Source organism: Ammospiza caudacuta, chromosome 16 (assembly GCF_027887145.1).
Source record: "Ammospiza caudacuta isolate bAmmCau1 chromosome 16, bAmmCau1.pri, whole genome shotgun sequence".
Taxonomy (NCBI): Eukaryota; Metazoa; Chordata; class Aves; order Passeriformes; family Passerellidae; genus Ammospiza; species Ammospiza caudacuta.
Window position 1 is genome coordinate 13,888,567 of NC_080608.1, and position 25,035 is coordinate 13,913,601.

The 25,035-nt window shown below is 43.5% G+C and overlaps 1 protein-coding gene across 8 annotated transcripts in view; it reads left to right on the forward strand.

Annotated features, from left to right (window-relative positions):
- Positions 1 to 25,035, forward strand: part of SGCD (sarcoglycan delta) — a 306,728-nt gene that overhangs the window by 180,990 nt on the left and 100,703 nt on the right. For 6 of the 8 annotated variants that reach the window (XM_058815052.1, XM_058815057.1, XM_058815054.1 and 3 more), the window contains one exon: positions 3,128 to 3,313. In XM_058815052.1, coding sequence (XP_058671035.1) covers positions 3,128 to 3,313 — 186 coding nt within the window. The remainder of the gene's footprint in view (positions 1 to 3,127; positions 3,314 to 25,035) is intronic. The other 2 variants (XM_058815058.1, XM_058815059.1) reach the window with 1 other exon arrangement.

The window sequence follows — 25,035 nt, forward strand, 5'->3', positions numbered from 1 at the left end:
TCCTCTTACAGCTTGAAATTGTTCTGTTATTAAACATACGTCCTTCAAATGCTGATCAAAGAAACCCCCACGGCAGAGAAACGTTATTGATTCCTTATGTACAACCTCACCCTGCTCATGGTCCTCCCTGAGCCTGCAAAGGCAGCATGGCCAGGAATGTTACAGTGCCAGTGTTTGTGTAGGAAAGGTGTTAATTCATCCCTGTGCATGTGAAACACTTTTCTGCCTGAGGAATTGGTAACGTGGGTTGCACACCCTGAGTGAGGAACTTGCTGCCAAGAAGGGAGGGAGGCTTGGAGCAAAGATCTGCCCTAACTGGTGAGGTCTGCTGTGAATTTTGTGAGCTCAGAGCCAGTTCTGCTTTCTGGTTTAGCTCTGCTGAAGGAAGGTGCTGAAGCTTTGCAGAAGCAGCCTGTGCAGATCAGCAGGTGGGGTGACAGGGCTCTTCCAGTGGTCTTAAAATAACTAATAAATCTTTCTTGTCGTGGGCCATATCTCTAAGGTATGCTAAAGCAAAAGGATGAATAGCTTTTCTAAGTGGACTGGATTTTGTCTCAGGCCCTGTTTGCAGTGTTGGTGTATATAAGGACTCAGTGTACAGCTTTAGTGCAAAAACTTGGTACATATTTTTGTGCATAACCAAGAACTCCTTGGTGAAATTCCCACATTCCAGGCTGTATTTTTGTTGTCATAGTCACATTGTCTGTGGCTAAATTGCAAAGATTTGGCTGCTGCATTTTTGTTCTGTTGTAGGTGGGGTTGTTCATGCAGTGGTGGTGATCCAGTGCTGTGCACATGTGTCTTTAAGCCCTCTCACTTTAAAGGTTGACCTTTAGAAGGCATGCTTCTTTTCCAATTTCTGTATTTGTTTCAGTATTATCTTTTCTCCGCTGTTACAGAATTAAGTGGTGGTTCCTAATATTTTCCTGAAGAAGAAATGAAAAATCCTATTAAGCAGCAGCAGCCTTTCCTCTTAGTTCAGTAATTGAAAGGAGGGAGGTGTCAGCAGCGAGTGCAGCCACTGGATATTCTTTCAAAGCAGTAATTTTTTGTCTGGTGCCTTAATTCTTTTCAATGTTTGAGTCAGGAAAAGTTGCCAAAATTTAAATTATGACTAGCCTACTTCTTCCTCCCACACCATACAGATTATTGATAGTGGATATAGTTGGTTCCATAGGTGGTAGCCTTGCAGACTTTCTTATTCTGCTCATTTGTTTAACACACCTCAGCACTCTCTGTCCATCATCCTGTCTTCTCTCCCTGAAGAACTACAGACATGAGCAATTTTTTGGTAATATTTACAGTTTGGGGGGGGAACACTAGCTACAAACCAAATATTGCTTAAGTGTGGCTGTGTGAGAGTTTGTATAGAAAAAACATGATATCTACAAGTGCCATGCTATTTTCTTGTGATGAATTTATGCTGTATTGCTAAGTCTTGCTCATCACACATGTTGGAGTGCTTTAGTTGCTCTATCTCTGTTAGGGCAGCTGTGAGTTAAATATTTTATCAGAACGAGAGAAATTCTCAAAACCAGGCTACTGTATGGATGCAAGTTGCTCTTTGTGGTTGTGTTCTGTTGCTATAAATTCTTTTGATGCTTGTAAAGTTTTGCCCCAGCTGGATATGCTATTTTCTCCATCCTAGAAACTGCAAGTAAAGAAAAAAAGCAGAGATACAGTGAATAAACAAGTTTTGCAATAAAGGGGTATTTTTAGCTGGGTATTTCATATTGTTTCTCCTTGGTCAAACCTCTTCCATGGTTTGAGAGGGTTAGCAATGCAATTTATTCATTTTTCTCCAAGGGAGAGGCTGCATTTAATATGTGTTCTCCAGGATACCCTGTTAAAATATTAGGCAATAAAATCCTTGACTGTACAGTAGTTGCAGTTATAATTTCCCCCAGGTAGAGGAAACTCTGTGATTTATTATTGTTCAACTTTGTTCGGGTTGGCGTGGTTGTGGCAGTGTAAAAAGATCTGCTTTGCTCCAGCCTGTGTGTGTGTGTTGGTGTCCCAGCTCCCTTCCCTGAGCAGCGTCTCATTCCTCAAACTGCCTCTCTCCAGACATGCACATCACACTCCCACAGGGGAACCCACACTGCTCCCTCCTGGGATGTGAATTTTGTAACTCCCTGCATACAAACATCAGTGCCAGCAGCCCTGAGGAAGACACTCGTGGTGTTGAATCCACAGTGCAAGAGCCTGCTTGGTGGCTTCCTATCTGTCTGGAGTCTAAAATGGAAAACACTCAGCAAACTCTGTGTTACTAGAGATGATCTCCTCAGTCTGCGCATCAAAATAAGCTGAAAATGTAAGAAATGATCCCTGGGGAAGCCTGAGAAAGTGGCTTTCCTCAACCTGAAAATGGAGGGTGAGAACATGAATTCCCTCCTTTCCCTCCTTTCCCTCCTTTCCCTCCTTTCCCTCCTTTCCCTCCTTTCCCTCCTTTCCCTCCTTTCCCTCCTTTCCCTCCTTTCCCTCCTTTCCCTCCTTTCCCTCCTTTCCCTCCTTTCCCTCCCTCCCTCCCAGCACAGATATTTGTGATAATTGTTAGAGATGTGGCAGCTGGAGAACCTTGCCCCAGCTTCAGTTTTTTAGGCAAGACTGGTGTGCAGAAAGGGGAAAGGCAAACATTTCCCCTTTGCCTTTTTTGTCTTTGGTTGGAAGGAATGATTTTGCTTGAGATGATTTTATTTTTTCTTAAACTAAACCTCTGAAAAGTCATATTGCATCTTCCAAACAAACTGCTGAACTCAACTGCTTTTACCCAGCGCATGCAGAATTTTCCCCTCAGGATCCTTCGAGGCCCTGGAGTGCCTGCCTTGCAAAACCTGGGGCTGAGCAGAGTCACTCCAGAGTGATTTCCATAGGATACCTTCAGCCAGAGTGCTTACGTGCATTTATAAGAACATTCACACACATTTAACACATCACATTCTCTCCTGGTCTGTTACTGCGCACACCAGGCAGAAGGGAAAATAACCAAGGTATCCAAAGAGCTGCTGCCCACCTGGTAAACTCTGAGAAAACCCCAAACCCTCCAAGAGGCACAGACAGAAGCAGTTTTTATCTCTGGCTTTCCTGGCCCTGAACACACGTGGTTGTCTCTTTGTGCTCATTTCAGATGCCTCAGGAACAGTACCCGCACCGGAGCACCATGCAGACCTCGGAAGGACCCCAGGTATACAAAGTGGGGATTTATGGCTGGAGGAAGAGGTGCCTCTATTTCTTTGTGCTGCTCCTAATGATTTTAATCCTGGTGAACCTTGCTATGACCATCTGGATTCTGAAGGTTATGAACTTCACAATTGTAAGTAGGGGTTACCCTGGAAGGTCTGGGGAAGATGAGGGAGGGTGCTGGTCTTTCTGCTGAGCATGGCTTCAGATACAGCTTCAATAATGGGGTGTTTCATTGCCATGGACAGTCCTTTCACAGAGAGGAACAAATTTACACAATGATCCTCTCTTTCTGCTGGATACTGCCAAGCTGAGGATCAGCTCAGCCCTGCAAATCATGTATATATGTATATATACATGTATTTATGTAAACAATATACACCACCCAGCTCCAATTTTCAATTATAAAGTGTTTTAAAATTAACGAAATTGGTTATTTTGAACTTGGATGTGGAATGGGTTTGAGCTTTTCTCTTAGGTTTTTCCTGCTTGTCTTCTGTGACCAGGAAGACAAGAATCTTGATTTGCTTTTTTTCTTCGGGAAAATTCATGTTGATTTAGTTTTCAAAGCATCATGAAATGAAATAGAGTTTACAGGGTATCTCCCTGGCTGTGGTACTTAGGTGGAGCATGTCCTTATCCTTGTATTGCTGTGCTTGGTGCTCATCAGTCCTGGAGCAGTTCCCCCTTGCTGCTCAGACTCCCTGGCCAGGGTTAGCTTTCCCCTTCCACGCCTTGTGAGCCTTTATGTATGGCATATCCTTGTTTTTCACTAGATAATTCGGCTAAGCAGAGTGAAAATGAAGTTATCAGTTGTCTCTTCTGCAAAGTAGTCATTGCCACCTTGTTCAGATGAGATTATTCATTGTAAGATTGTTTGAGTCTTCAGGAGAAACCAAGTCTGAAGCTTTAATCCTGGTTCTACTTCCTGAGGGAGCTGTAAAGCTACACTTCCCTAGACAACTTTCAAGGATCTTCCCAGCCAGGTTCTGATATGAGCAGCATGTTTGAAGTTTTTTTGGCATTTCTTCCTCTGCTTTGGTCTTGTGCAGTCTCGAACAGCTGTGGCCAGAATTATGTCATTAATGGGGCATGAGAAGTTGAATAAACAACCTCTGGCTTCCTGTACCCAGCAGATAAAATTCTGTGTCAGGGGAATTTTGCAGTGTTCATTTTCTCTAACCAGGTTGCCGTCAAGGTGTGCACAAGATTGCAGTGCCTGTGTGCATAGGGAGCAGGCAATTATAAAGCAGTAATCCACAAAAAGCTCCTGTGAGCAGGCAAAGAGTGGCCAAAGTGGAGCAATTAATGCTTAACCAGAGCAGTTGTTTAATCTTGTGAAATTGATGCTGTTTTGATACCCATTTCATGTTCTTTAGATTAATGGAGGTGAGCAATAGATATTTCTGAGGTGGTGGAGAAGTTGATCATTCAACATGCAGGCAGTGCTGTGGGTATCAACCTGAGAACAAAACAAAAGGATTTCAATTTATCACTTTTCAGGAATACAGCTCTATTTCTTTCTAATAATGCAACCTCAGTCCCATGTTTTTTTGCTAATTGGTGATGGTCAGTCATTCTCTACAGGTTGCTTGGGAAGTCAGGTGAACATCTGTGCTCTTTCTCCACCACTGCCCTCTCATGATGCACTGCATTTTGCAGGCCAGGTGCTGAAGTGCCACATCCCAGGGATGTGTGCAGAAACCTCCCATTTCCAGCAGCTCTGTCCCCCCCATAGGATACAGGCTGGTTTTTAGAGCCGTGCACTGATCTTCAATTTCTTGTCTGATTCTGTTTCCTTACTTGCCCTCGGATTATTGGGGATTATTCCAGGGTAAAGCATATTTGTGTATGGCTTAGTTAATTCATATCTACTAATGCTAGTGGATGATGAACAGCATTTGGTGATAAAAACACAGGTGGTGCTGCTGAGTCCTGTAGTGGGAGCAGCTTTATGGTTGTAGGCATGGCCACACTACTCAGGGTGAGTGTTTCTGGCACAGCCAGCTGGAAATAAATACAAGAACTGGGCATGTAAAATGTGAGTCTTGCCCCAGTATGCACCCATTCATCTCCTGATCTCCTGCTGCTCCTGCAGCCTCAACAGCTGCTTTGGATCCTGCTCTGCAATCCCTCCTGCACCATTCCCTGAGGCTGAGAAAACCACTTGGCTAAGTGAGTTTTTAGAGGCAGACTTTTATCTCTAAATAACAAATGTAGGAAAATTATCAAATGAGCAGATGCAAATATGGAAAAATCTTTCATTTGTTCCTGTTCTGATAAGAGGAGCTGAGAGTCCTTCTGGGGCAGAGGAGTGATCTGAGTAGTCAGTGAGCAATAGCTGCTGCTTGACAGGTCTGAGTTAGCCCAGTGCTTGCAGAGCAGAAAGGAGAGGAAGGTTTGTGTTTCTGTTCTTCTGGAAAATGTAATATTTCTAGCATCTTCCTAACCCTGAGCTCTCCTGCCAGAACCTGAGTCTGTTCAACTCCACAGAAGAATCCTGGTGCTTACCAGAATTTAATGATGCTCATTATAGCCAATAAGTGCTCACAGTATTTTAATGAGCACAGCAAACCTGCTCAGGAAAACTCAGGGGTGTTTTAAATGCTGAGAGTGGGGAGTGGAGAAGGGGGAAAGAGATGAAACAAGACAATCTCAGGATACAAAAACACCTCCTCATGCTTGCTGTGGCCGTGTCCACCCACTCCAGTTCCTTGTCCAGCCCTGGCCTCCCTTTCTCTGCCCTCTGCCTGCCCTCCTGGCTTGTGCTCCTGGAGACAACTCCTGTGAAATGAAGCCATAAACTTCCAATCAGTGGCTGTTAACAAGCAAGCACCACTAATTAATTCCAGGTTTTGCTTTTATTTTAATGTTCAAGGCTTAAACAAATGTTTATGTGGGCTGTTGCCTCTTACACAGGGCTGTCAAAGCAGTGTCACACCTGTGTGGGGACAGCTGGTCACTGTCTGCTCTGTCCTCTGGCACAATCATTCATTTCTCATGTACTGTTTGATGCTCAGTTTGTTTTAAATGCCTTTATCCAGCACAGGCTGTATAAAAAACAGGCCTAGAGGGGACCTCCAATGTCACCTGCCTGTCCCATGGCCAGGTCCATTTGCTGTGCTCATTTACAAATTCAGGGCTGAGCTGCTCTGGGGCTGCAGGGAGCTCTGGCCAGGCTGCTGCCTCTAAACCTTGCTTGGATTTTTAAGACAAAGCACAGAATGAATCTGGACCAAAGCCACCAATTTGGTTGAAACCCAAATGTACCCTCAAGGTGGCCTAACCTAATGGAGGTGGAAACCACCATGCAGCACTCAACTTTCCAGTGGTACTTAGAGAGTCCCCTGCTTCATTCAGATCTTGGACAAGGCTGCTGTTAGGTCTGTGGTTTCCACATTCTGGGCTTGGGGAAGTGCCTGTGGGTTGTGTGTGTGACTGAACACTCAGTCTGCAGGTCCCACACGGCCACAGCTGCATCCTGCATTCACACCAATGTGGCACAGGGCTCACCTGCAGCTGGGGAGGGAAACCTGCTGTGGTGGGCTCAGCCCCCAGCTGTGGTGATGATAATGTCCAGCTGTGGCAGAGTCTAAACCTCCAGCTGTGCTGCTCTAAACCTCCAGCTGTGCCAGGCTCAACCTGGAGCTGCCCAGAGCTTGGCTGAGGTGGGCACAGCCCCTGCATGGGTTTGTAGGTCCCAACTTAATTATAAAGCTGGAATGAGAGCTCTTACCAACCTTCTCTTTCTGGTCCACCTGCATTAGCAGCCCATGATGCAGCTCTAGCAGCAGCATTGCCTGTGACTGTGCATATTAGCACAGATATTTGATGCTGCACACCAGTGATGTGCTGGGGATCTCTATTCCACCTATTACTAGTGAGCTTAAAGCATTTTTTAAAAAGCTTCCTGTTGTGTTAGTTTCTGGATATTACAAGAAAAGATGTGCTTACATAAACCCAGTAAACCAATATCCTTATTTTAAGCAGTCCAAAGCTAGAAAGCTCAGATAATGGGCAATGACAGTGCACTGACCTCTTTGCACAGGGGTAGCACACAATGCCTGGTATTTTAAATGGTGCTAGGAGTCTGAAGCAGTCTCCATTAGTACCCCTTTATAGCCTGTTAGGCAGCAGACAGAGCTTTAAACAGGAGAGATGAGGACTGTGTCCTGTTGTGGCTGCATTTAAATGTCACACACCCACCTACTTGTCTGCCCATCAAACCATACAGGACCTTTGCTTTTCCTTTGATTTTCCCAGTCCTCCTATTGCTTGTCATGGATTGTATTTTTTGGGGTAGGGGCTGTTTGCATATGTAGTCATATACTGGCAGGCTCTACTGGACTTTGAACTGTAATAAATAGAAAATAATAATATTTTTCCCCAATCAGCCTGCAAGGCTTGAAATTTCTGGAGAGCTGTCTTCTAAGAATCATCTAAAGTAAAGGCTTCAGATTAGTTTTGTAAATAAAATATTCTGCAGCTTGGTATTCAGGAGCCAAACTTTACATGTTCCTCCAGACTGGGAGAGCCCCATCCCTGGAGATGTTTACAGAGGTGCAGCTGTGCTGGTTTGGGACAGGGTTTAGGGTGGAATTGGCAGTACTGGGTTAGTGATTAGACTCAATGATCTTAGAGGTCTTTTCTGACCTAAATAATTCTGTGCCTGCATGTGCTGCTGAGGTTTTCATCCCTTAGCATGAAGTTCAGCCATATTTTATTATTTTAATTGAACAGGAACAAATTACTTCAATTGTTCAGTTTTTTCCCCATTTTTTGCCTCAGGCTGCATTCATAGCTGAAGGGGTCTGGTTTATCAAAATTGAATGAAATGTTGGCAATGTAGAGAGACAAAATGCTGCTGTGGATGGCACAAATGCTAAATATCATTATTATCTTGCTTTCTTTATTAAAAGTTGCTAGGAAAAATGAGCTTTTAAAATTTGGTTATGAACAGTTACTTCCAATACAATTACTCCCTCTTGTGTGTAAACTACCTGCCACATTTCAATTACAGGAAAACAGTGGGGTAATAACACAGCAGTAAAGATGGATTAGAGTTAGGAAAGCTCATTGACCTAGCTGGCAGGATTCTTCTATTAATGATTTAAAGGAATAGACTTTGTTCTAATTTCTTTTTTTTTTTAAATCAGAGATTGGCTCAGAAGAAAATGACTGTTCTGTTTATGTTCCCTTTTCATGATTTCTCTGGGGTCTCTTAGGTGCAGTGGTAAGGCCAACATGGGAAGGAACTCTGATCAGCTTTTCAGCTTCTGCTGGTGCAGCTGTAATCAGTCACCTAAAATTGGCTGGAGTTAGAATTAATATTACTATATCCTTATTAAGGAAAGAGTGAAGTTCTGTTTCTCTCCCTTTCCCCCTTGCACGCGCACACACATCGCAGAATTGTGCACTTTCCCATCCTAATTCATGTTGCTCTTTCTGTAGAACAAGTAATTGTTCTGAGACTTCATTGCATGACCCAAGAGCTTTGTGTATTTCCCTCCTTTCCTCATTCACATGGATTGCATCTTCTGATATAAAGATGTTAATCTTGCAGTGGCCTGACAACACCAGCAGTGCTGTGAGTGATTGTACTATTAACTGAAGAAGTTCCTATGGGTGAAAACCTTCCTGGCTGGAATTCAGCAGGAATCTTGGCACTGACATCAGTGGATCAAGCTCTTTAGTTAATGCTTTTTATTTGCAGTTTTCTTTACAGCAACTTCTAATTTCTTTCCTCTAGGTTGAGGATGAAGTGTGCTATGCTTTTCTTTTACTCGTTTTTAGACATCCAGATTTCAGTCCTGGAGGGTTTCTGTTTCTGCATGAAAAGCAGCTGGGATAACTTATCTTTTTTTAAGATACATATAGTACTTTTTGCCTTCACTCATTTGGAGTTTAGAATAATATAGTCAGTTTAAATAGGATATTGTGTGAAGCTATTGAAAGTTTGACCCCTTCATTGCTGCATCCTCCAGGGCATCAAGGATTTGGTAGTGGTGATTTGTTGAGTTAAAATGCATCAGTTTCTTCTAGTGTTACACCTTTGAAACATTGGTCTCTCGTAATATTTCATTTTTATTATCCTAATAACCACATTTTCTCAGCCAGTACAAGCACATAAGGCTTTCTTCATCTTTGTTACCGAAAAATGATGAAAGGTCCCCATATTTTTACCTCTCTGTCTCTACTCCCTGCTGAACCATTGAGTTTTTAGAGGCCTGCCATGGCATTGGATATGCTGACAGATTATGCTGTGGGAGCAAAAGGAATAGTGAAATATTAAATGTTCTACTCATGCCACTAGCCCAAGCTGCATGTTCTGCACTGCAATCACTTAGGTAATTCTTTGAGTTTTTCCTTTGACAATTGCTCAAGGCAGTCTGTGGTATACAGAGTATTAGGATGGCAGATAGCCGTTTTTTCCCTCAAATATTTTGTGTTGGGTTTCACAAGGAGCTGAGGTTTATGTGACTGTGCTTCCGTCTCGATGGACAGGATTCCTGCTCTCAGTTCTCAGATGTTTCTGAGCCATTGTTCATACTCAAGTCATCTGAACAGAACTATGCATCCAGGAGAAACAAATATCTCAAACATATTTAGTTACTGCATTCTTCAGAGGCAGAACAAAGAAGTTTTATTTATTGGTATCTCTACTGTGAAAGAAGCTGCTGCATAAGTTTTGTACTTAGTACTCACCAGGAGTGAAAGATATTACAAATGTCTCCACAGCAGAGAAATGTTTTATTGGTGCTGTTTTCCTCCTGGACACCAGAGAATTTAGCCCTGACATGCAGATACTCCAGGGCACATCCCTTGGTTATTAGTACTTCTCATTTGGGGGAAACTCAGCAATGCCCATCTCCTCACACCTGCAGCTCAGAGCACGTGTGCAGGCAAACCATCACCAGCCAGACTTGCTGTGTGGGCCCTGCTGAGACTCAATAACTGGTCTGGTGTACATCCCCAGCAGGAAAATACCTGATTGCATTAAAAATACATGACGGCTTTGTTAGATGTCTCCAAGAACAGAGGGATACAAATAGATGGGGAAGGGAGGAGAGTGACAGGGGTTTGGGAGGTTTGCAATGGGAGGTTGATAATTTGTTTTTTGGAATAACTCTTAATTTCCAGGCATTTCTGCCTATGAGCAGAGGGCCCTGTGTGCTGGTCCCTGCTGTGATGGGGGGAGCACAATGGGAAGGGTTAAGAGCCCAGGAGGAGCTGCTCAGTGTGAGGTGGAACAGCAAGGAGGGCATGGGTGGGCTGTGCAGGGTGAGTCATAAACTCTTGATCCCAGATCCTCCCTCCTGCCACCTCCCTCCAGAGGAGATTGTTCTCAGCCTCTTTCATCTGAAGAAATAAGATATTTCATATTAGCATTCATCTCAGTGCCAACAAAAGATCTTCAGACTAGCAGTTCTGAAGCAGAGAGAGATTTGTCTCTTTGAGAACATGTAAAAGGTATTATTATAAATGTGCAAAAGAACAAAAGCAAGCTCACTGCTAAAATGTCGATAATCAGTGAGTCCTCTGAACAGCTTACAACCTGATCCTTCCTCATATTCTCACAGTGCAGGAGCAGAAATGATTTAATTTGGGAATCCACACAGAAACGATGTGCCATGCTGAGCCATAGAGTCAGTTTGCTGCTGCTGCTTCTCTTGTTCCTTGAGCTCTTTTTTTTTTCTTTCTAAGCTTCCCAACATCCCTCCTGCACTCTCTGCACAGCAGAAAAGCAATGGCCTTCCAGGCTTTCAAAACCTAGCAGCCAGTGCTGGAACAGAAATACAATTCCTCTGAAGCTGCTGTTCTGCATGGCTTCAGGCAGAGGTGCTGCTTGGAGTAGCCTCCATGTCTCTTTCCTCTTGTCCTGGAACTGCAAAGCCATCAGCTTCTCAGAAAAGCTTTCTTGGCATTCTGAGCCCCTGCTGCTGGAGCATAACCATGGAAAGGGAAGGGTGGTGGCTTTCTCTTAGAACTGTAAATGGCTGAGGAGAGTCTGAAACGCTGAGGAGCAGAAATGTTCCTGTGCTTTGCGTGGAGCTGGGTCCTGCCTGCTCAGTGAGGTGAGCTCGTGTTTGGCTGAGCAAAAAGTAAAAGATAAGTGCCCTATTCTTCCCACAGTTGTGCATTTACTTTATTTACCTTCTTGCTGTGATGACTGAGGGGCTTGAGGCCTGAACTGCAGCCCTGTGCTGTTCAGTCTGTCTGTCCCCTCCTGAAGGGGGAAAATACTATCCCTGTATTAGCTCTTCTCCACTCCCATGCCTCATTTGATAGAAGCATTTAAAATACGTGCTGCCATTTCCTGTGCCTGTTCTTCCAGAGCTCTGCAGTGGAGATGAGCTTGAATATATCACTCAAATTCATCATAGCTTGAGTTTTAGTTCTGGCCATTTCCACTTCAATTGCATCTTGCCCTGAACCCGTCCTGCCTCCGCTGCCGTGGCCAGCAGCAAGATGGACTGAGGTAATTATTTGTATTTTGGCCTCTTTCTGAGGGACTGCACTCCAGTGCACTTGCATGAAGGACAGCCTGTTAGCACTGAAATGATGTGCTTGCAGCCAGACTTAGAGAAGAGGAATAGATCCACACAGGTAATTCAGCCTTAACCTCTTGAGTTCTCATTACTTTGTGTCCACCCAGTGCTACTGCCCACCCCTTTCCTTTCCAAATGAGATCCAGTAACTAAAAGAGAAATTATGGCAATTTGCTATATGAAATTTGTGATTATTTGCATTTAATTAAAGGCTTCTCTTGGGAAAATGAAGGGCAGCTTAACCTCAGAGAAGCCTCTACATCTCCAGTAATTGCTTCTAATTGAAGTGCTTTGAGTTTCCATCCCACCACAAGAAAAGGAAAAAAAAAAAACAACCTCAAACCTGAAAAGTTCACTCCCACACATAGGGTCCCTGAAAATTATTTTATCCTTGTGCAATTAAGGCGACTGAGGGTCCTCAGAAATGATTCTCCAGTGTGAGCTAACCAGCTAAAATTGAAGTTTCATTACTGCAAAGGCTGGTTTGTGGTGTGCTGATGAGAAGTCCAAGGCACAGCCCATATTCCTGAGCTGCTGTGCTACAGACACAGATGCAGGGGTGCAGGTGCACATCTTCTGCCAAAGTGTTCCTCGTGACTTCTGCTTTTTTACAAGTTTTTTTGCCTTCCAAAAGTATTTTGGTATTATTGGCGAAACCTTTCTGGCTCAGTGTGTCCTGTGAAACACAGGAGAGGGTTTTCATCAGCTGGAGGTGTGCAAAGTTAATCATCAGGAGAGCTTTTGGGGTTGGGAACACCTTGGACATTTCCCTGCATCTCCACCTGTGTGTGCCTTAGTTTTTAATGCTACAAAAAGTGTACACTTCTCATGCCAGCTCCATTCCCTGTTCATCCTGGCACATGGAGCCTGTCCCTAGAGCAGGGTGGCATTTTATAAACCACCCATGCCTGGCACAGGCACTGGCTCAGTGGTACTGGGGGCTGAGGGATGCCTGTTTGAGAGAGGAGCATGTCACCTCATGGTAAAGCCACCACCTCCACTCACACAGCACTTCCATGACACAAATTCTGCCTAATTACAGCTATCAGCATTTCCATGCAGCTCCCGGCAGTGATGTCTCTGCTTGCACCCTTTGGTGCTGTTAAACTCCTCCTTGTGTGGTGGGTCTGAAAGCAGGCCTGACATAAATCAGTATTTGTATGTTGTGGCAGCAGGCGTGGCCATTTTCTGCTGCTTATTCTTTCCACTGAAGATACCAAAGTTGAGAAGCATGAGAGGGTTCTGCTTTCCTGTGTTGTCACCTGTTCATTAATGCCTGGTATCACACAAGTCAGCAGGAATGTGCATCTGATTTCTGCTCTTTATTTTCCCTAAAGTTCTCTTTAATTTACACTGAAACAGAAAATCTCTAGATGGACTGAAAGCTTTTAGAGTGACCTCTGAGGTGGCCATGGGTGAATTGTCAGAAATGGGCGCATCGTTGTTTGTCTATTTTTCCTGAAGTTGCAGCTGCAGGTAAACACATGAAAACATTTGTGACCTGCCTCTGTTAATTCTTAGCAAGCCAACACGCTTGGGAAAGTGCACCTCTTCATTTGAAGAATAAGAAAAAAAATGTTTTAATTCTTTATGCAGAGTCCTGAAGTACTTGTACTTCGTGTAGGTGCAAGTTATATAGACATGTGTAGGTGCTGATTTTGATTCAGGTTATTTAATAGGGTGGTATTGTTTCTGACAACAAATATTCATCTTTCAAAACAAGACATTAGAGAATTTTGTTCTAGGAAACGAGGAAATCAAATGCCTTTTATATTCTTTATTTTCTATAGTACAGTAGAAAGGGAATTCCTGCTAGTTACATATTTGTGCTAGTTAGACAAACCACTTCTGAATCAAGCACTTATTTACAGGGAGATGTAATCAACAGAGGCTGATGGAAGGCTTGCAGCAATGCCTTGAGCCTTGTCAAGGGGAGGGAATTCAGCCTGAGCAGCTGATGGCTGAGTTGTGGAAATACCAGGTGGATTTACAGAAAACTGCTTTGTCTAGAAGGGAGAACAATTCACTTCACCAGCAGGTATAGATTGAAAGGCAAATTTCATCTTTATTTGAAGTGTCCTATTGACCAAAGATATTTGTCTTTGTTGGTATGACAAAGGATTCAGCCTTGTGCTTTGCCCAAGAAGCAGGCTGGATGTTAGAAAGCTGATGTGTGTAATTCCTTTCTTCTTCCCAGTGGAGCTACATTTACTGCCATTACACCTTTCTTCTAATAGGAAGCTTTTGTGCAGAACAGTTTGCCTTGTCAGTCCTTTTTTATACTGAGCTGAGAATGAGGAGCTTTTACATATTCAGGGCTGAAATAACAATTCTCTATACAGGAAGGCTGAGGCCAATAAAGACCCTGTTGTTCTTGCCATGTCAGGAGCTGGGGCATCCTCAGCTCTCTTCCCACCACCACTGTGGTCACTTTCCATCCTCCCAGCTGCCACCCAGGGCAGCTCATAACAAATTTGCACTCACCAAAATGACATTGAGAGATTTCACTACAGGAGCAATCTGCACAAGGGAACAGCTTTCAACTTGAGGGCAGAAATCTTGCTGTAGGTGAGGTCAGAACCTGGGGTGGGGAGGCAGTTAATTCCAGTTTTGCTTGTAAATTATGCTAAACACACATGGAGTGGCCAGTCAGTTGTTTCATGACTCAGTTCTCCTCTTGCAGGGACATAAATGAGCATCAAGTTGGGGTTGCACAGTTACAAGTGAGGGAAGATGAAACTGGCAGCATAGAGCCCCAGAAAGCAACTGCAAGGGACAGGGATTTAAACTTTGAATTATTGACAGTGTCTGGGCAATTGCAAAGAAGAGTCTGTCCTAGTTTGGAGGTTTTTGGAGTTACTTTTCCCCCCTCATAGGCAATAGAAGAGACTATTGCTTTGGGTTGGTAATAATCTGCAGGGTGACACGTTAAATGGGTTTCACTCACCTAGGAAGTTTGTCAGTTTAAAACAAATACATAGATACTGTGAGGATTTATGCAGTACAGAACATATACAAGGACCCAAGAGAGCTCTGCAGACAGAAGTAGCTGGAAAAAAAGAATACAAATCCATGCTCTGAAGTCTTGCAGAAACAGGCTTCCAGTTTTGGAAACATGGCATGGGAACCTGGAAATGGTGGACAATTACACCCCTGTAAATGAGAGCAAACTAATCAGTTGTGCTCATTTCTCTTCCCTTTTCCTCATTGCATGTTTTCCTGTTCTTGAAATGAATCCATCCAGTAAGAAATGTGAAGTTGAATGGCTGAACTCTCTGCTCAGTCACAGTTCTCCCTGATGCTCATGTTGGAGGCGCTGGCTGAAATGCTCACTGAGAGAGATGATGAGGTCCACGGTGGGGAAATGACCACCATCCATCCAAAATGTTTTCAGCAGCAGCACTGGGAAGGGAATACTCTGGTGCAATCTGTAGCTCTTGCTTCTGTTTTAAAGGTCTCTAATGAGCCATGTGTGCACTGCATTTCACCCTGGGAATTCCCACTGAAATTTGGCACTCGCGTTTCATTTCTTACGCTGCTATATTTAGGGCAGAAAGCAGATCTCCCAGCGTGGCTCCTTCTGGCTTCTAGAAACCCTGCAAAGTGTCTCAGTAATATACACTAATTGCTTACCAGAGCTGCCAACTCCCTGTGAAAATCCTTTCAAAGGATGGGAAGAGGAAGCAGAGCAGTTGGCTGTGCCTTCTGCAGGCACGTGGCAGTGCCGGTTGTGTCTTGCCATGGGGATGGGGGACAGATGACCTTGCTGGATGTGATGTTGTCTTCATTACTGAGGGCTCACACTCAAACACTGTTTTTTTGCCCCTCCATTTTCGTTCTGTGGATGAGGAGTTCAATCAGAGGTGTCTCTGTCGAGTTTTAATGAGTGAATTCAATATTTCTTAAACTTGCAGTCAGTGGCAGTCTCAGAGCATGCATATTCCCTTCCTCTGATGTATTTATTTTTAATAAGTTCCCATCTTTCTTGACCTTAGTTCCACTAAAAGTCATTCACAGCCATGCCAAGTCAGGCATTCGAAATCATCTTGTTATAATCAAAGGAATGGACCTCTCTGTTCAATACAATCCCTTTCCTGTGCTGAGGCTTGCCAGCCCAGCTGTACCCAGATTTCTGCAGCTGAAGTGAGAGGGTGGTCCTTGCCTTGTGTTAAAGAAATCTGGTGCCATGCAGGTTTTTCTGTTGTGGATAGGAGGGAGAAGCAATCCATGTCAGTATTAACAGTGTAAGGTGAGAATATGGTATTTTTATATTCTGGTATTTAGAACAATATTTCAGGTATTTCATAGCCTTTCCATACTTGTCTATATAGGAAAAAAAAAATCTTTAAAACTGAAGAATAATGGAGTGACTACGGTTTCATAGAAATGACATTCAAAATCTACTAAATTAAGCAGAGAACATGTCCATCCCAGCAGCTTTCTGTTATCTTTCACAGTTCTTTGATAGGGATATAATTTTTCTGTAATCTCTCAGAAAGATGGTTGGATATTTTTTCTATTAAATTCTGAAGGACTTAAACCTTTTCTGGCTTACCTTTGCTATTTCTCATGTTTATATACAACAGTATAATGCATCAGCATTTTTATACCTTTCACATATAAAAATGAGCCATGTTTATAGAGGCTGTCAGACTTTCTATTCCACAGAATAACTGGAGCATCACTGTAAGTTGACACCAGCCTAAAAATCACATATAGTTGCTGAAATGTCTTATTTTATGGCCCTGTTGCTGTTTAATAGCTAAGCTGTGCCCATTTCTTAATTTGCCATCTCCGTCCAGGAGTGAATTGGTGTTGGGGGATGCTCTGCAGAGGTTCCAGGGTAGCTCTGCTGCTTTTGTGGGTGCCCTGATCAGCAGAGCTGCTGCTGGCTGAGGAGCTGCCCAAGCTGTGATAATTACCTGGGGAGGTAAACCACTCTACCCTGCTTTAACCTTCTTGCAGCAGGTTTCTCCTACCAGGCACAGGAATATAAAATGATTACTTTTTTTCTCTCTCTCTGCAGTATTTAGCCTCAGGAGATTTTGGATAGGTTTTGGCTATTACAGACACAGTAAATGCCTAGCTGGAAGCTATCTGGTATTCATAACCTTAAGGTATTTAGGAAATCATAAAAGCTGAATGGATTTTTTTTTTTTTTTTTTTTTTTTTTTTTTTTTTTTTTTTTTTTTTTTTTTAGGAGAATAGCTCCAAGAGCTGAAGGCACTGCTTGCCTTTCAGGTAAATTCCATTCAGGATGATAAATTATGGCTGAACTGAACCAAAATGTTCCTAATGGCCCTAGTCAAAAGGCCTATTACAGGATGTCTAACTCACTTAAATTCCTTCCTTTTGGCTTTAAATTGTTAATGATTAGGTGTTTTAGGGCTAAAGTGATACACACTTAAAGGGCACTTTGCTTTATGGTTAGCCAAACTGAGCACCTCGAGTGAGGGACACAGATTCACTTGAGAGTGACCTTCAGGCAGAAAAATCAGGATGTTGTCTCTACAGGTGGGTAATTTTATGGGAATATTTGCAGGACACCAGGCAGGTTTGTGGAAGAGGAAGCAGGGGAACATTCTGGAGCAGAGAGGAGCAGCAGCTTTGGCCAGGCCTTGTGGTTTTTAAATTGCACTTTTGACATTGCAGAGAGAAAGTTTGTCTTTGGTTATGACATTTGGAGGAGTAAACATTCAGTGATGTCAAAGGTGTTTTCCCAAAGGAGGAGCTGGTCACTGTGAGGCTCCAGTCCTGTGTTGGGGCAGTTCCTTGGGTTTCAGTGTGTTTGTTTAGCACTGGAGGTGCCAAACCTGTCTGGTAATCACAAATTTTGGACTCCTGTCCAGCCCTGTGCTGCTGACCAGCGAGCAATGCCATGGGTTTGTCTGAAAGGATGTGCAGTGATGTTGTAGAAATCCTTTCAGCATTGTCAGCTTTAGGAACTTCTCAATTTCATAGATTTTTAATGTCTCCTGACAGTGAATCACAGAAAATTCCAAGTCACTTCACACAGGCACTTATGGGACCTGGTTACTCACAGCAGCCTTGCTCACATGGATATTAATGTTCAGTTTGGCTTTTGTTAATTCATGGATGAGTTTATTGGAATTGAGATTTGCCTTTTAATCCTTTTCCCTGGGAGTTATCAGCACACAGATTCAGCAGCTGCACACACTGCCTTCTGCTCAGGAAAATTCAGAGGTGACCTGAGGATCCAGTCCCTGGCTCAGACTCACACTCAGCTTCCTTTATGCAGGGCTTTAGTTCAGGGCCAGCAAGCAGCACATGCAGGAAAAAATGCCAAGCAGAAATGCCAGGAGTGGCCCCCTAATAAAACATATGCCCGTGCACAGTTGGCTTGCAGAAAAAGCTGAAAGGATATTTTCCAAAATATCCACATTGCTCCTCGGGCTGCACAGTCAGCTTGCAGGCATCCAGGACCATAACACTGCCATCTTCTGACATTCTTTATTGCAGAATAAAGGACCAATTCTTTATGAATTTCAAAATACCCATTTTCCTTTGGTTTTTCCCCTCTTGGTGCTGCAGATCCCCACTGGGGAGTTTAAGCAAACATTGTTCCCAGCTTGTTTGGGATGCTGTTAATGGGAATTCCTGGCCCAGTGCTTTGCAGACGTCTGGCTCCTCCAGAATGTTTCTATTCCCTGCTGAGTCTCTTCCCCTTTGATATCTGATGAGTCAGCAGGTCTTTAATTGCTCTTGCTCTTAGCAGGGAGTTCTGTGCTCAATACATTAAATATTTGATTGCCCCAGGTCTCCAGGCAGTGCAGGGCACACAGGGGGGTTTTCAGCTCCCCAGGCAGAGCCTGTTGCCCTTGCAGACAGTGATTTTGGCAGCTCAGCCCAAGGCCATGCCTGGGAAGCCTCACTTGGAGCCTGAGGGGAGCACAGGGATCTGAGCAGGCCAGGTGGTTTGGGATGCTGGAGGCATTTTGGGATGGCAGCAGCTGTGCTCAGTAAGGCTTGAGAGTCTGAGCATCACCTGGGAGGCCCCTGCATGGCCAGGAGGTGAGTGTGGCCACCTGTCCTGCAGCTCCCAGAACTCTTCTTTTTCACTTTGTTAAAAGCAGCAATGCAGAAATACCCACTGGGATACTCCTGTGCTTGGTGGATTGTGGAGTGTGCCTTCAGGGACTTAGTGAGATGGGCTATTATAGCAGTAAAATTATTTTCTGGTAACTTTCTTGGATATTATGCATGTATTTCATACTCAGTGAGCTGAAATAAGGACACTTTGAATGGTGTTTTTCAAGTGTTTGAGATGGATGCACCATGTAGGGACAATCTCTGTGCCTTCTAGAAGGAAGCCTGGCTGCAGGTGGGGCTGTTCCTGGGCAGAGTTGGGATTTCAGCCTTGCAGGTGGTTCCTTGAGAGGGGAAATCCAGTGTAGCATTCACAAGCATGCAGTGCACACTCAGAAATCTGGGATTTGCTGCTGCCTCCCTGCTCTGGGGAGGAATTGCTGCACATAATGCTGAGTGGGAGTGTGCAGGCTCACACTGGGGAAAGCAGCATTAATCCTGAGCATTGTCAGCAGTGTAGGCTTGAGGCAGAGCTGCAGTGCAGTCTGTGGAGGAGAATATCCCAAATGGACCTCTCTGCATCTGCCTTTGGGCTGCCTCTTGCTCTGAAGTCTCAGAGCCTCCGTGTTTCTTGTGGAGTTGTGTTGGGAGTAGAGCAGAAAGGAAGGCTGAGAAATGCAGACAGCAGCGTGCACTTCACACACACATGCCATCACTTCATCCCTGGTGGGTGGCACTGGAGAGAAGAAAGAGCTTGGTGGGGATAATGGGGGAAGGAAGAGCCCTACAGCCTCACTTTGTTAATCCTATTAGCCTGGCCCTAATGTAAGAAAAGCTGCTACAGTGCACATGCTCAAGGGATGACTTGGAAAAAATCCCACGAGTTTCCCTCCCACTGAGTCAAAGAGAAGCAATCTCACTCCCACTGAAATGAAGTAAATGTAGCTGCTATTAGAGCAGAGCAGTGAGCACCAGAACTATCATTCTGTGGAGCAGACCTTTTAAACAGACCTTCAGATTAAGAAGAATGGGTGCAGAATAAAATTCTGTCCTGAAGCAAAGTTGGCAGTACTGCAGCAGTGAGACAGAGGAACCCTATGAATACATAAGTGGTGTTTTCCCACATTATTCAAAGTGCCCACTTGCTGAGCAAGTGGAGCAGAAAGTTCTGGGCAGATGAGGAATGGGGAGAGAGCAGTCCATGCACACAGAGCCTTGACTTCTGCCAGGCTGTTAATATCAGAGATGTCTGTGACCTTCCAGTCAAGCAGGGGAGAATAACTCTTCAGCAGTCAGGTTCAATCCAGCTAATGTTTCCAGGATTAAATGCAAACTTGCAGACTGGATCTGATTGCCAGTTTTACTCTGAACCCTTCCTGTCTGTACAATATCAGGTTTTGATCTGTGGTGCTGTATACAAGAAGAGAGCTGGCAGGAAATGTGGGAGAGCTTGAGAGTCTCCCTTTGCTCTGAGCAATGCAGAAAATCCCCACTGTGATGAGAGAATCATCCTGCACCTCAGTATCTGCATTCTGCAGGTGCCCTCCAGGTGGAGAGCTGCCCTTGTGTCCCTTCAGCCGCATCCAGCTCTCCAGGAGCTCAATCCCAGAGGTTCTGCCAGGGCTGTGGAATGGGGCTGAACAATCTTCAGGGATGAGATTGCCCATTGTGGCCCTGTGGCTCTGCAAGGCTTTATTTTTGAAGGATGCTACTTAGAGATTTAACAATATCTTCATTAATGGAAACCAGTTGATGGTCCAGCCCTGTCTAAGGTACTAGAGCACATAAGGAAAGCTTGGCGACTGCCAACTTTGAGCTTAAACTAAAGTTAAAGGCTTTTACAGCAGTAATACACACTGTGTTCTAGATTGGAAAACCAGGGAGTTTGCCACTGTACACAAACATCTGAGCTCTCACGAGTGGATTTGTAATGGAGGTGGGCTGAGTCACTACTCAGTGCCCATGTCAGGGAAGATTTCCATAGAGCCAGTTTACCTGTCTCCTGTTGATAAAAATAATTGGAATTATTGGAGCTTCAAAGCCGTGGAGAAAGTAATGGATGACCAGCTGCACTTCAAATGAAAAAGTAATCTGTGGAATAATTGCTGCCAGTCAGCCCGAGCCCAGCTGTGAAATATTAATGGGTTGCTTGATCAGTCTATACAGAGCTCTCAATCATCCTCCTAGAGAGCAGCACAAACCCAGCAAACAGTCAGGATTTTTGCTCAGCCAGATTATTGACAGGGGCAGAATAAGATGTTCTAATGTGGTATTTGCTGGAAGCAAGTAACAGTTTATTGGGTGCTAATGGAAAACTTTTTCATAATATTTATGTGTTCAGAGATGATCTGTCTGCTCCTCTGCCAGCACCTACCATGTCTCTCACTGGGGACAAGCAGTGGCAGCCTGTGGACAGCACTGCTGTGAAACCTGGCAGCCAGTGATAGTCCAGGAGGAAAATAAATCCATTGAACAGAGGGCTTGCTGTATTTAACAGTGTCCTGTGTGCCTCAGAGCCTGGTGAGAAGGAAGCTGCCCCCCTGATCCAGCCAAGCTCTGCCCTTCAGGTGTGTGAGCGCTCCCGTTTGCTTCAGAGAAACTCTGCATAAGCTGGAGCACTTTGTGAAGTTGAAGTCTACTGAGTAGGAGTTCATAAGTAAAAAGAGAAAGATCTGCACAGGATTTCTCTTTTGGAGCCCTTGAACTTAACAGAAGTTCAGCTTCAAAAAAGGGAGGCAGCCAGGGAGGGAACAGAGGCTGCTTTGATTAGGAAAGCTGCAAAGTTCTGATTGTCCCGTGAGATGTGGGGCTCATGCTGCATTTGTTAATGGGAATTGCCTCTTCTCTGGTGTCTTTTTGTGTACCCCTCTGGTCACAGCAGATCTCAGTGTCCATCCCCCCACACTGCCTTGGTGTGGGCACAGGGCAGTGCCAAACCTTGGAGAAAAATCTGCTTTGTCTCTGAAGGGAGCTCAGCTTTGGGATTGGGGGCTGCCTTCACTCTGGGTTGCACAAGAGCAATGCATAACTGCAGAATTTCTGTTTAAAACTAGGAAATGAGGGATTTGGGTCTCTGTAGTCTTCATTCTGTACAGCTTTGAGAGTGGATGGTTTTTGACTCCCAGAGAAGCAAGTGACCCAATCATAACTATGGAGAATGCAGGACTTCCCCTTCTCCCTGTAGCTACAGAGCTATGCTTTTGTCATGTCATGTCATTCTCTGGCCCTGTTTTCTCCTTCCCAATCCCTTGCTTATCAACACTATGAGATTTTTTTTTTGAAGGAAATATATAATATAATATATGTTTTATGTAATAAAATACATTATTTTTATTACTACAATTATTGTATGTATATATATTATATATAAATTGTATTATAATTATTATATTTGTATATCACAGCCAAACTGTGGTCAGATTTCAGAATTAACTATTGGACTCCATCCTCAGCACTCCATTTGTTTGATTGTGGAGCATGTAATACAACCCAGAAAACTTTGCTCCTCTGGGCAGCATGGCCTGGAGGAGCAGAGTCCTCCAGAGCCTGCAGGACAATGCCAGAGAGCCTGTTGAGCCACATGTTGAAGATGATTGCTTTAGGTAATATTGCATTATAAATAGCAGATAATAATAGCAGCATAACAGCAAGGTTCTCAGCTGATGTAAATTGGAAACTGTAATTCCGTAGAAGTTAATGGAGCTCAACTGATTTACACTAGTTGGCTGTCTGGACCTTAGCAAATGATTCTAAATCTGATAAAATTAAATGAGATTCAAAGCTCTCTCACATAAGAGAATATTAAACCCTGTCTCTGCTGTCAGACTTCTGCGTGGCTGTCAGGCTTTGTAGCTGGGACTTTTAAGATCCTGTTTTAAGTTCTTGATTTTATTATTTGATATTTTTTTCACTTCTCTCTCTTTTATTTTGTTTAGTTGGTTAAATCTTATTTCCTAAAAAAGGAGAATTAGAAAAATCACCCATTTTGAGGCATCATTAGATGCCATTTGTTGGTATTAACGAGCTGTTGGCAGAGATCTTAAAGCCATAGACATTTGTGTCCTTTAATTTCAGTTCAGAATGCAGACATTGAAAACATCTGTTCAGCAACCATTCTGGAGAGGTCTGTAACCTCAGTGTTTTTCACTTGTCCTCAGGAAAGTACTGTAAATTTTACTTACTGTGCCTCTAGCCTATAAATTAAAAAAAAAAAAAAAACAACCAAACAAAAAAAGACAGGTTTTCAAATGTGGTGAAATTAAAACTGAGTGTTGAATTAGTTCATTACAAGCTGTGTGTTGATTTGGAGTATGGATCAACAAGGTGACAGCTCCTAGGGAAGGGGACCCAGCTGTCAGAATTTCTCCCCGAGCTGGGGAGAAATTCACCCTTTGAAGATTTCTTGCATCTCCTGGCAGAAATGTACAAACTGTGGTTCCTTCTCTTGGTTCTGCTGAAGGGATCCCAACTGGCTTGAGCAGTTTGAGGAGCAGAAATCCTGACTGGTTTGCCAGAAACTGGGGCAGACTACTCAGAAGGGTGGAAAAGCCTCTCATTTGTGCCCATGCTGCTGTGAGCAGTTTTGGGCAGCTCTCACAGATGTTGATGAGAGGTAAAACACCAGAAATTTGTTTTAAAACAAGCATAAGGCTCAAACCCTAGATTTGTTTTCTTCAGCACATTACTGCATGCTGAGGTCTCCACTAAAGCAGAAGGTAAATGAAATCATCAGCATCATCTTCGCTGAATTTGATTAAAAAAGGTAATATGTGTTTAAAAATTCATGGCACAGACCCACAGATGCTCGTGCAGACATGCAGGGTGCAATCAGACAGCCCGTGTTTCTTGTAGGAAGCTGGCACTGAAAGCTGCACCCATCCATATTTGAGTTAGAACATCTTGGTGGAGCTTTTTTTATCTGTTAATTTTCTCCCTGAATTCATCTTCCCCGTCAGCACTGTACAAGCAACTTCCCATTGTATCATTTCTCTTGGATGCATTCATAAAGCTGAAATCTTAGGGCAAACTTGAAAGAGTAATACATAAAAAAATACAGTCACATATATTTTTCCTAATTCTGTTAGCGAGCTGAGAAAAATCTATATTCTTTGAATATTGGAGCTTTGGATTTCCCAAGGCATAAAAACATCCCTGGTGTGTCTCTTGCTGTAAATCAGAAGTGGCATCTCTCTGCTGGCATGGTTCCTTCAGCAGTGGAGGAACTCCACACTCTTGGGGCCAAACAGCTGCTGCTTGAACCATGTTTCGGTTAAAACCCTCCCAATGTTGTCGTTTGTTGGTGAGCAAAGCTCATAATTGCTGCCAGTGAATTTAGAGCAAACAGCAATAAAATATGTGTGTGTGTAAAAGAAAATTTCTTCTGCAAGCCTAATGGAAAAGGAACCCTGCATGGGTCTGTGGAAATGATATGTTTCTGGATTTAGTGAGACTAAGCAGAAATGCAGCAGCCCTGCGTGCTCAGATCGCTGAATTGCTGTGTGTGAATAAGGGTAACAGGATTTGGACAACACTGGGAGGGAGACAGGGAAATTAATTTTCTTGGTGTGCTGCCTGTAACTTTCAAACAATTCTGGGAGACTCCTGATAAGGGCCGGTGAGACTTGTTCTGGGAACAAAATGATGTTAACCAATCTGTGAGTAAACTCTGCTCGGCACTCCACTTGTCGTTATTCAATCTGTCCTGACGAATAACACAGATAAAAGGATGCTCTCACTCCCTTGATGCAGAGGACTGACACACACAGTGAATCATAATCAAGCCAGGGACTTGGTTTTTTCCCTTTTTTTATTATTTTTTTTTTTCAGATAAGAGAAGCAGTTACCAGCTTTTAAATAGCATCATAAATTATTTGTTCTCTTTTGGCAAAAATGCTTATTTGCATCTCATAGCGAAATCATCTGGGCTTTGGTGAAATTATTTAAGACTTGTTTTAGTGTGTGTTGTTATGTTTTGCTTATCCAAGCTTGGGCCAACTGTAATTTACTGGATATTAATTAGTCCAGAGCTGTGAAATGGGCATATTGAGCCAAACTGCTTTTGTGCTGTGTTACCCAGGTTTAAAAAATGAATCTACAAATGCCCAAATCTCTGTCTTTTCCTGTATTTTCACATCAATCCAAGTCCAAAGTTTTTCTTTGTTTGATATCATTTGCATATAGCTAAATATACTAAATATATTAAGTAATCTACTGCTTCGACTTACTGCATGCATTTTAAGAAATGTTTTCTGAGCTGTGT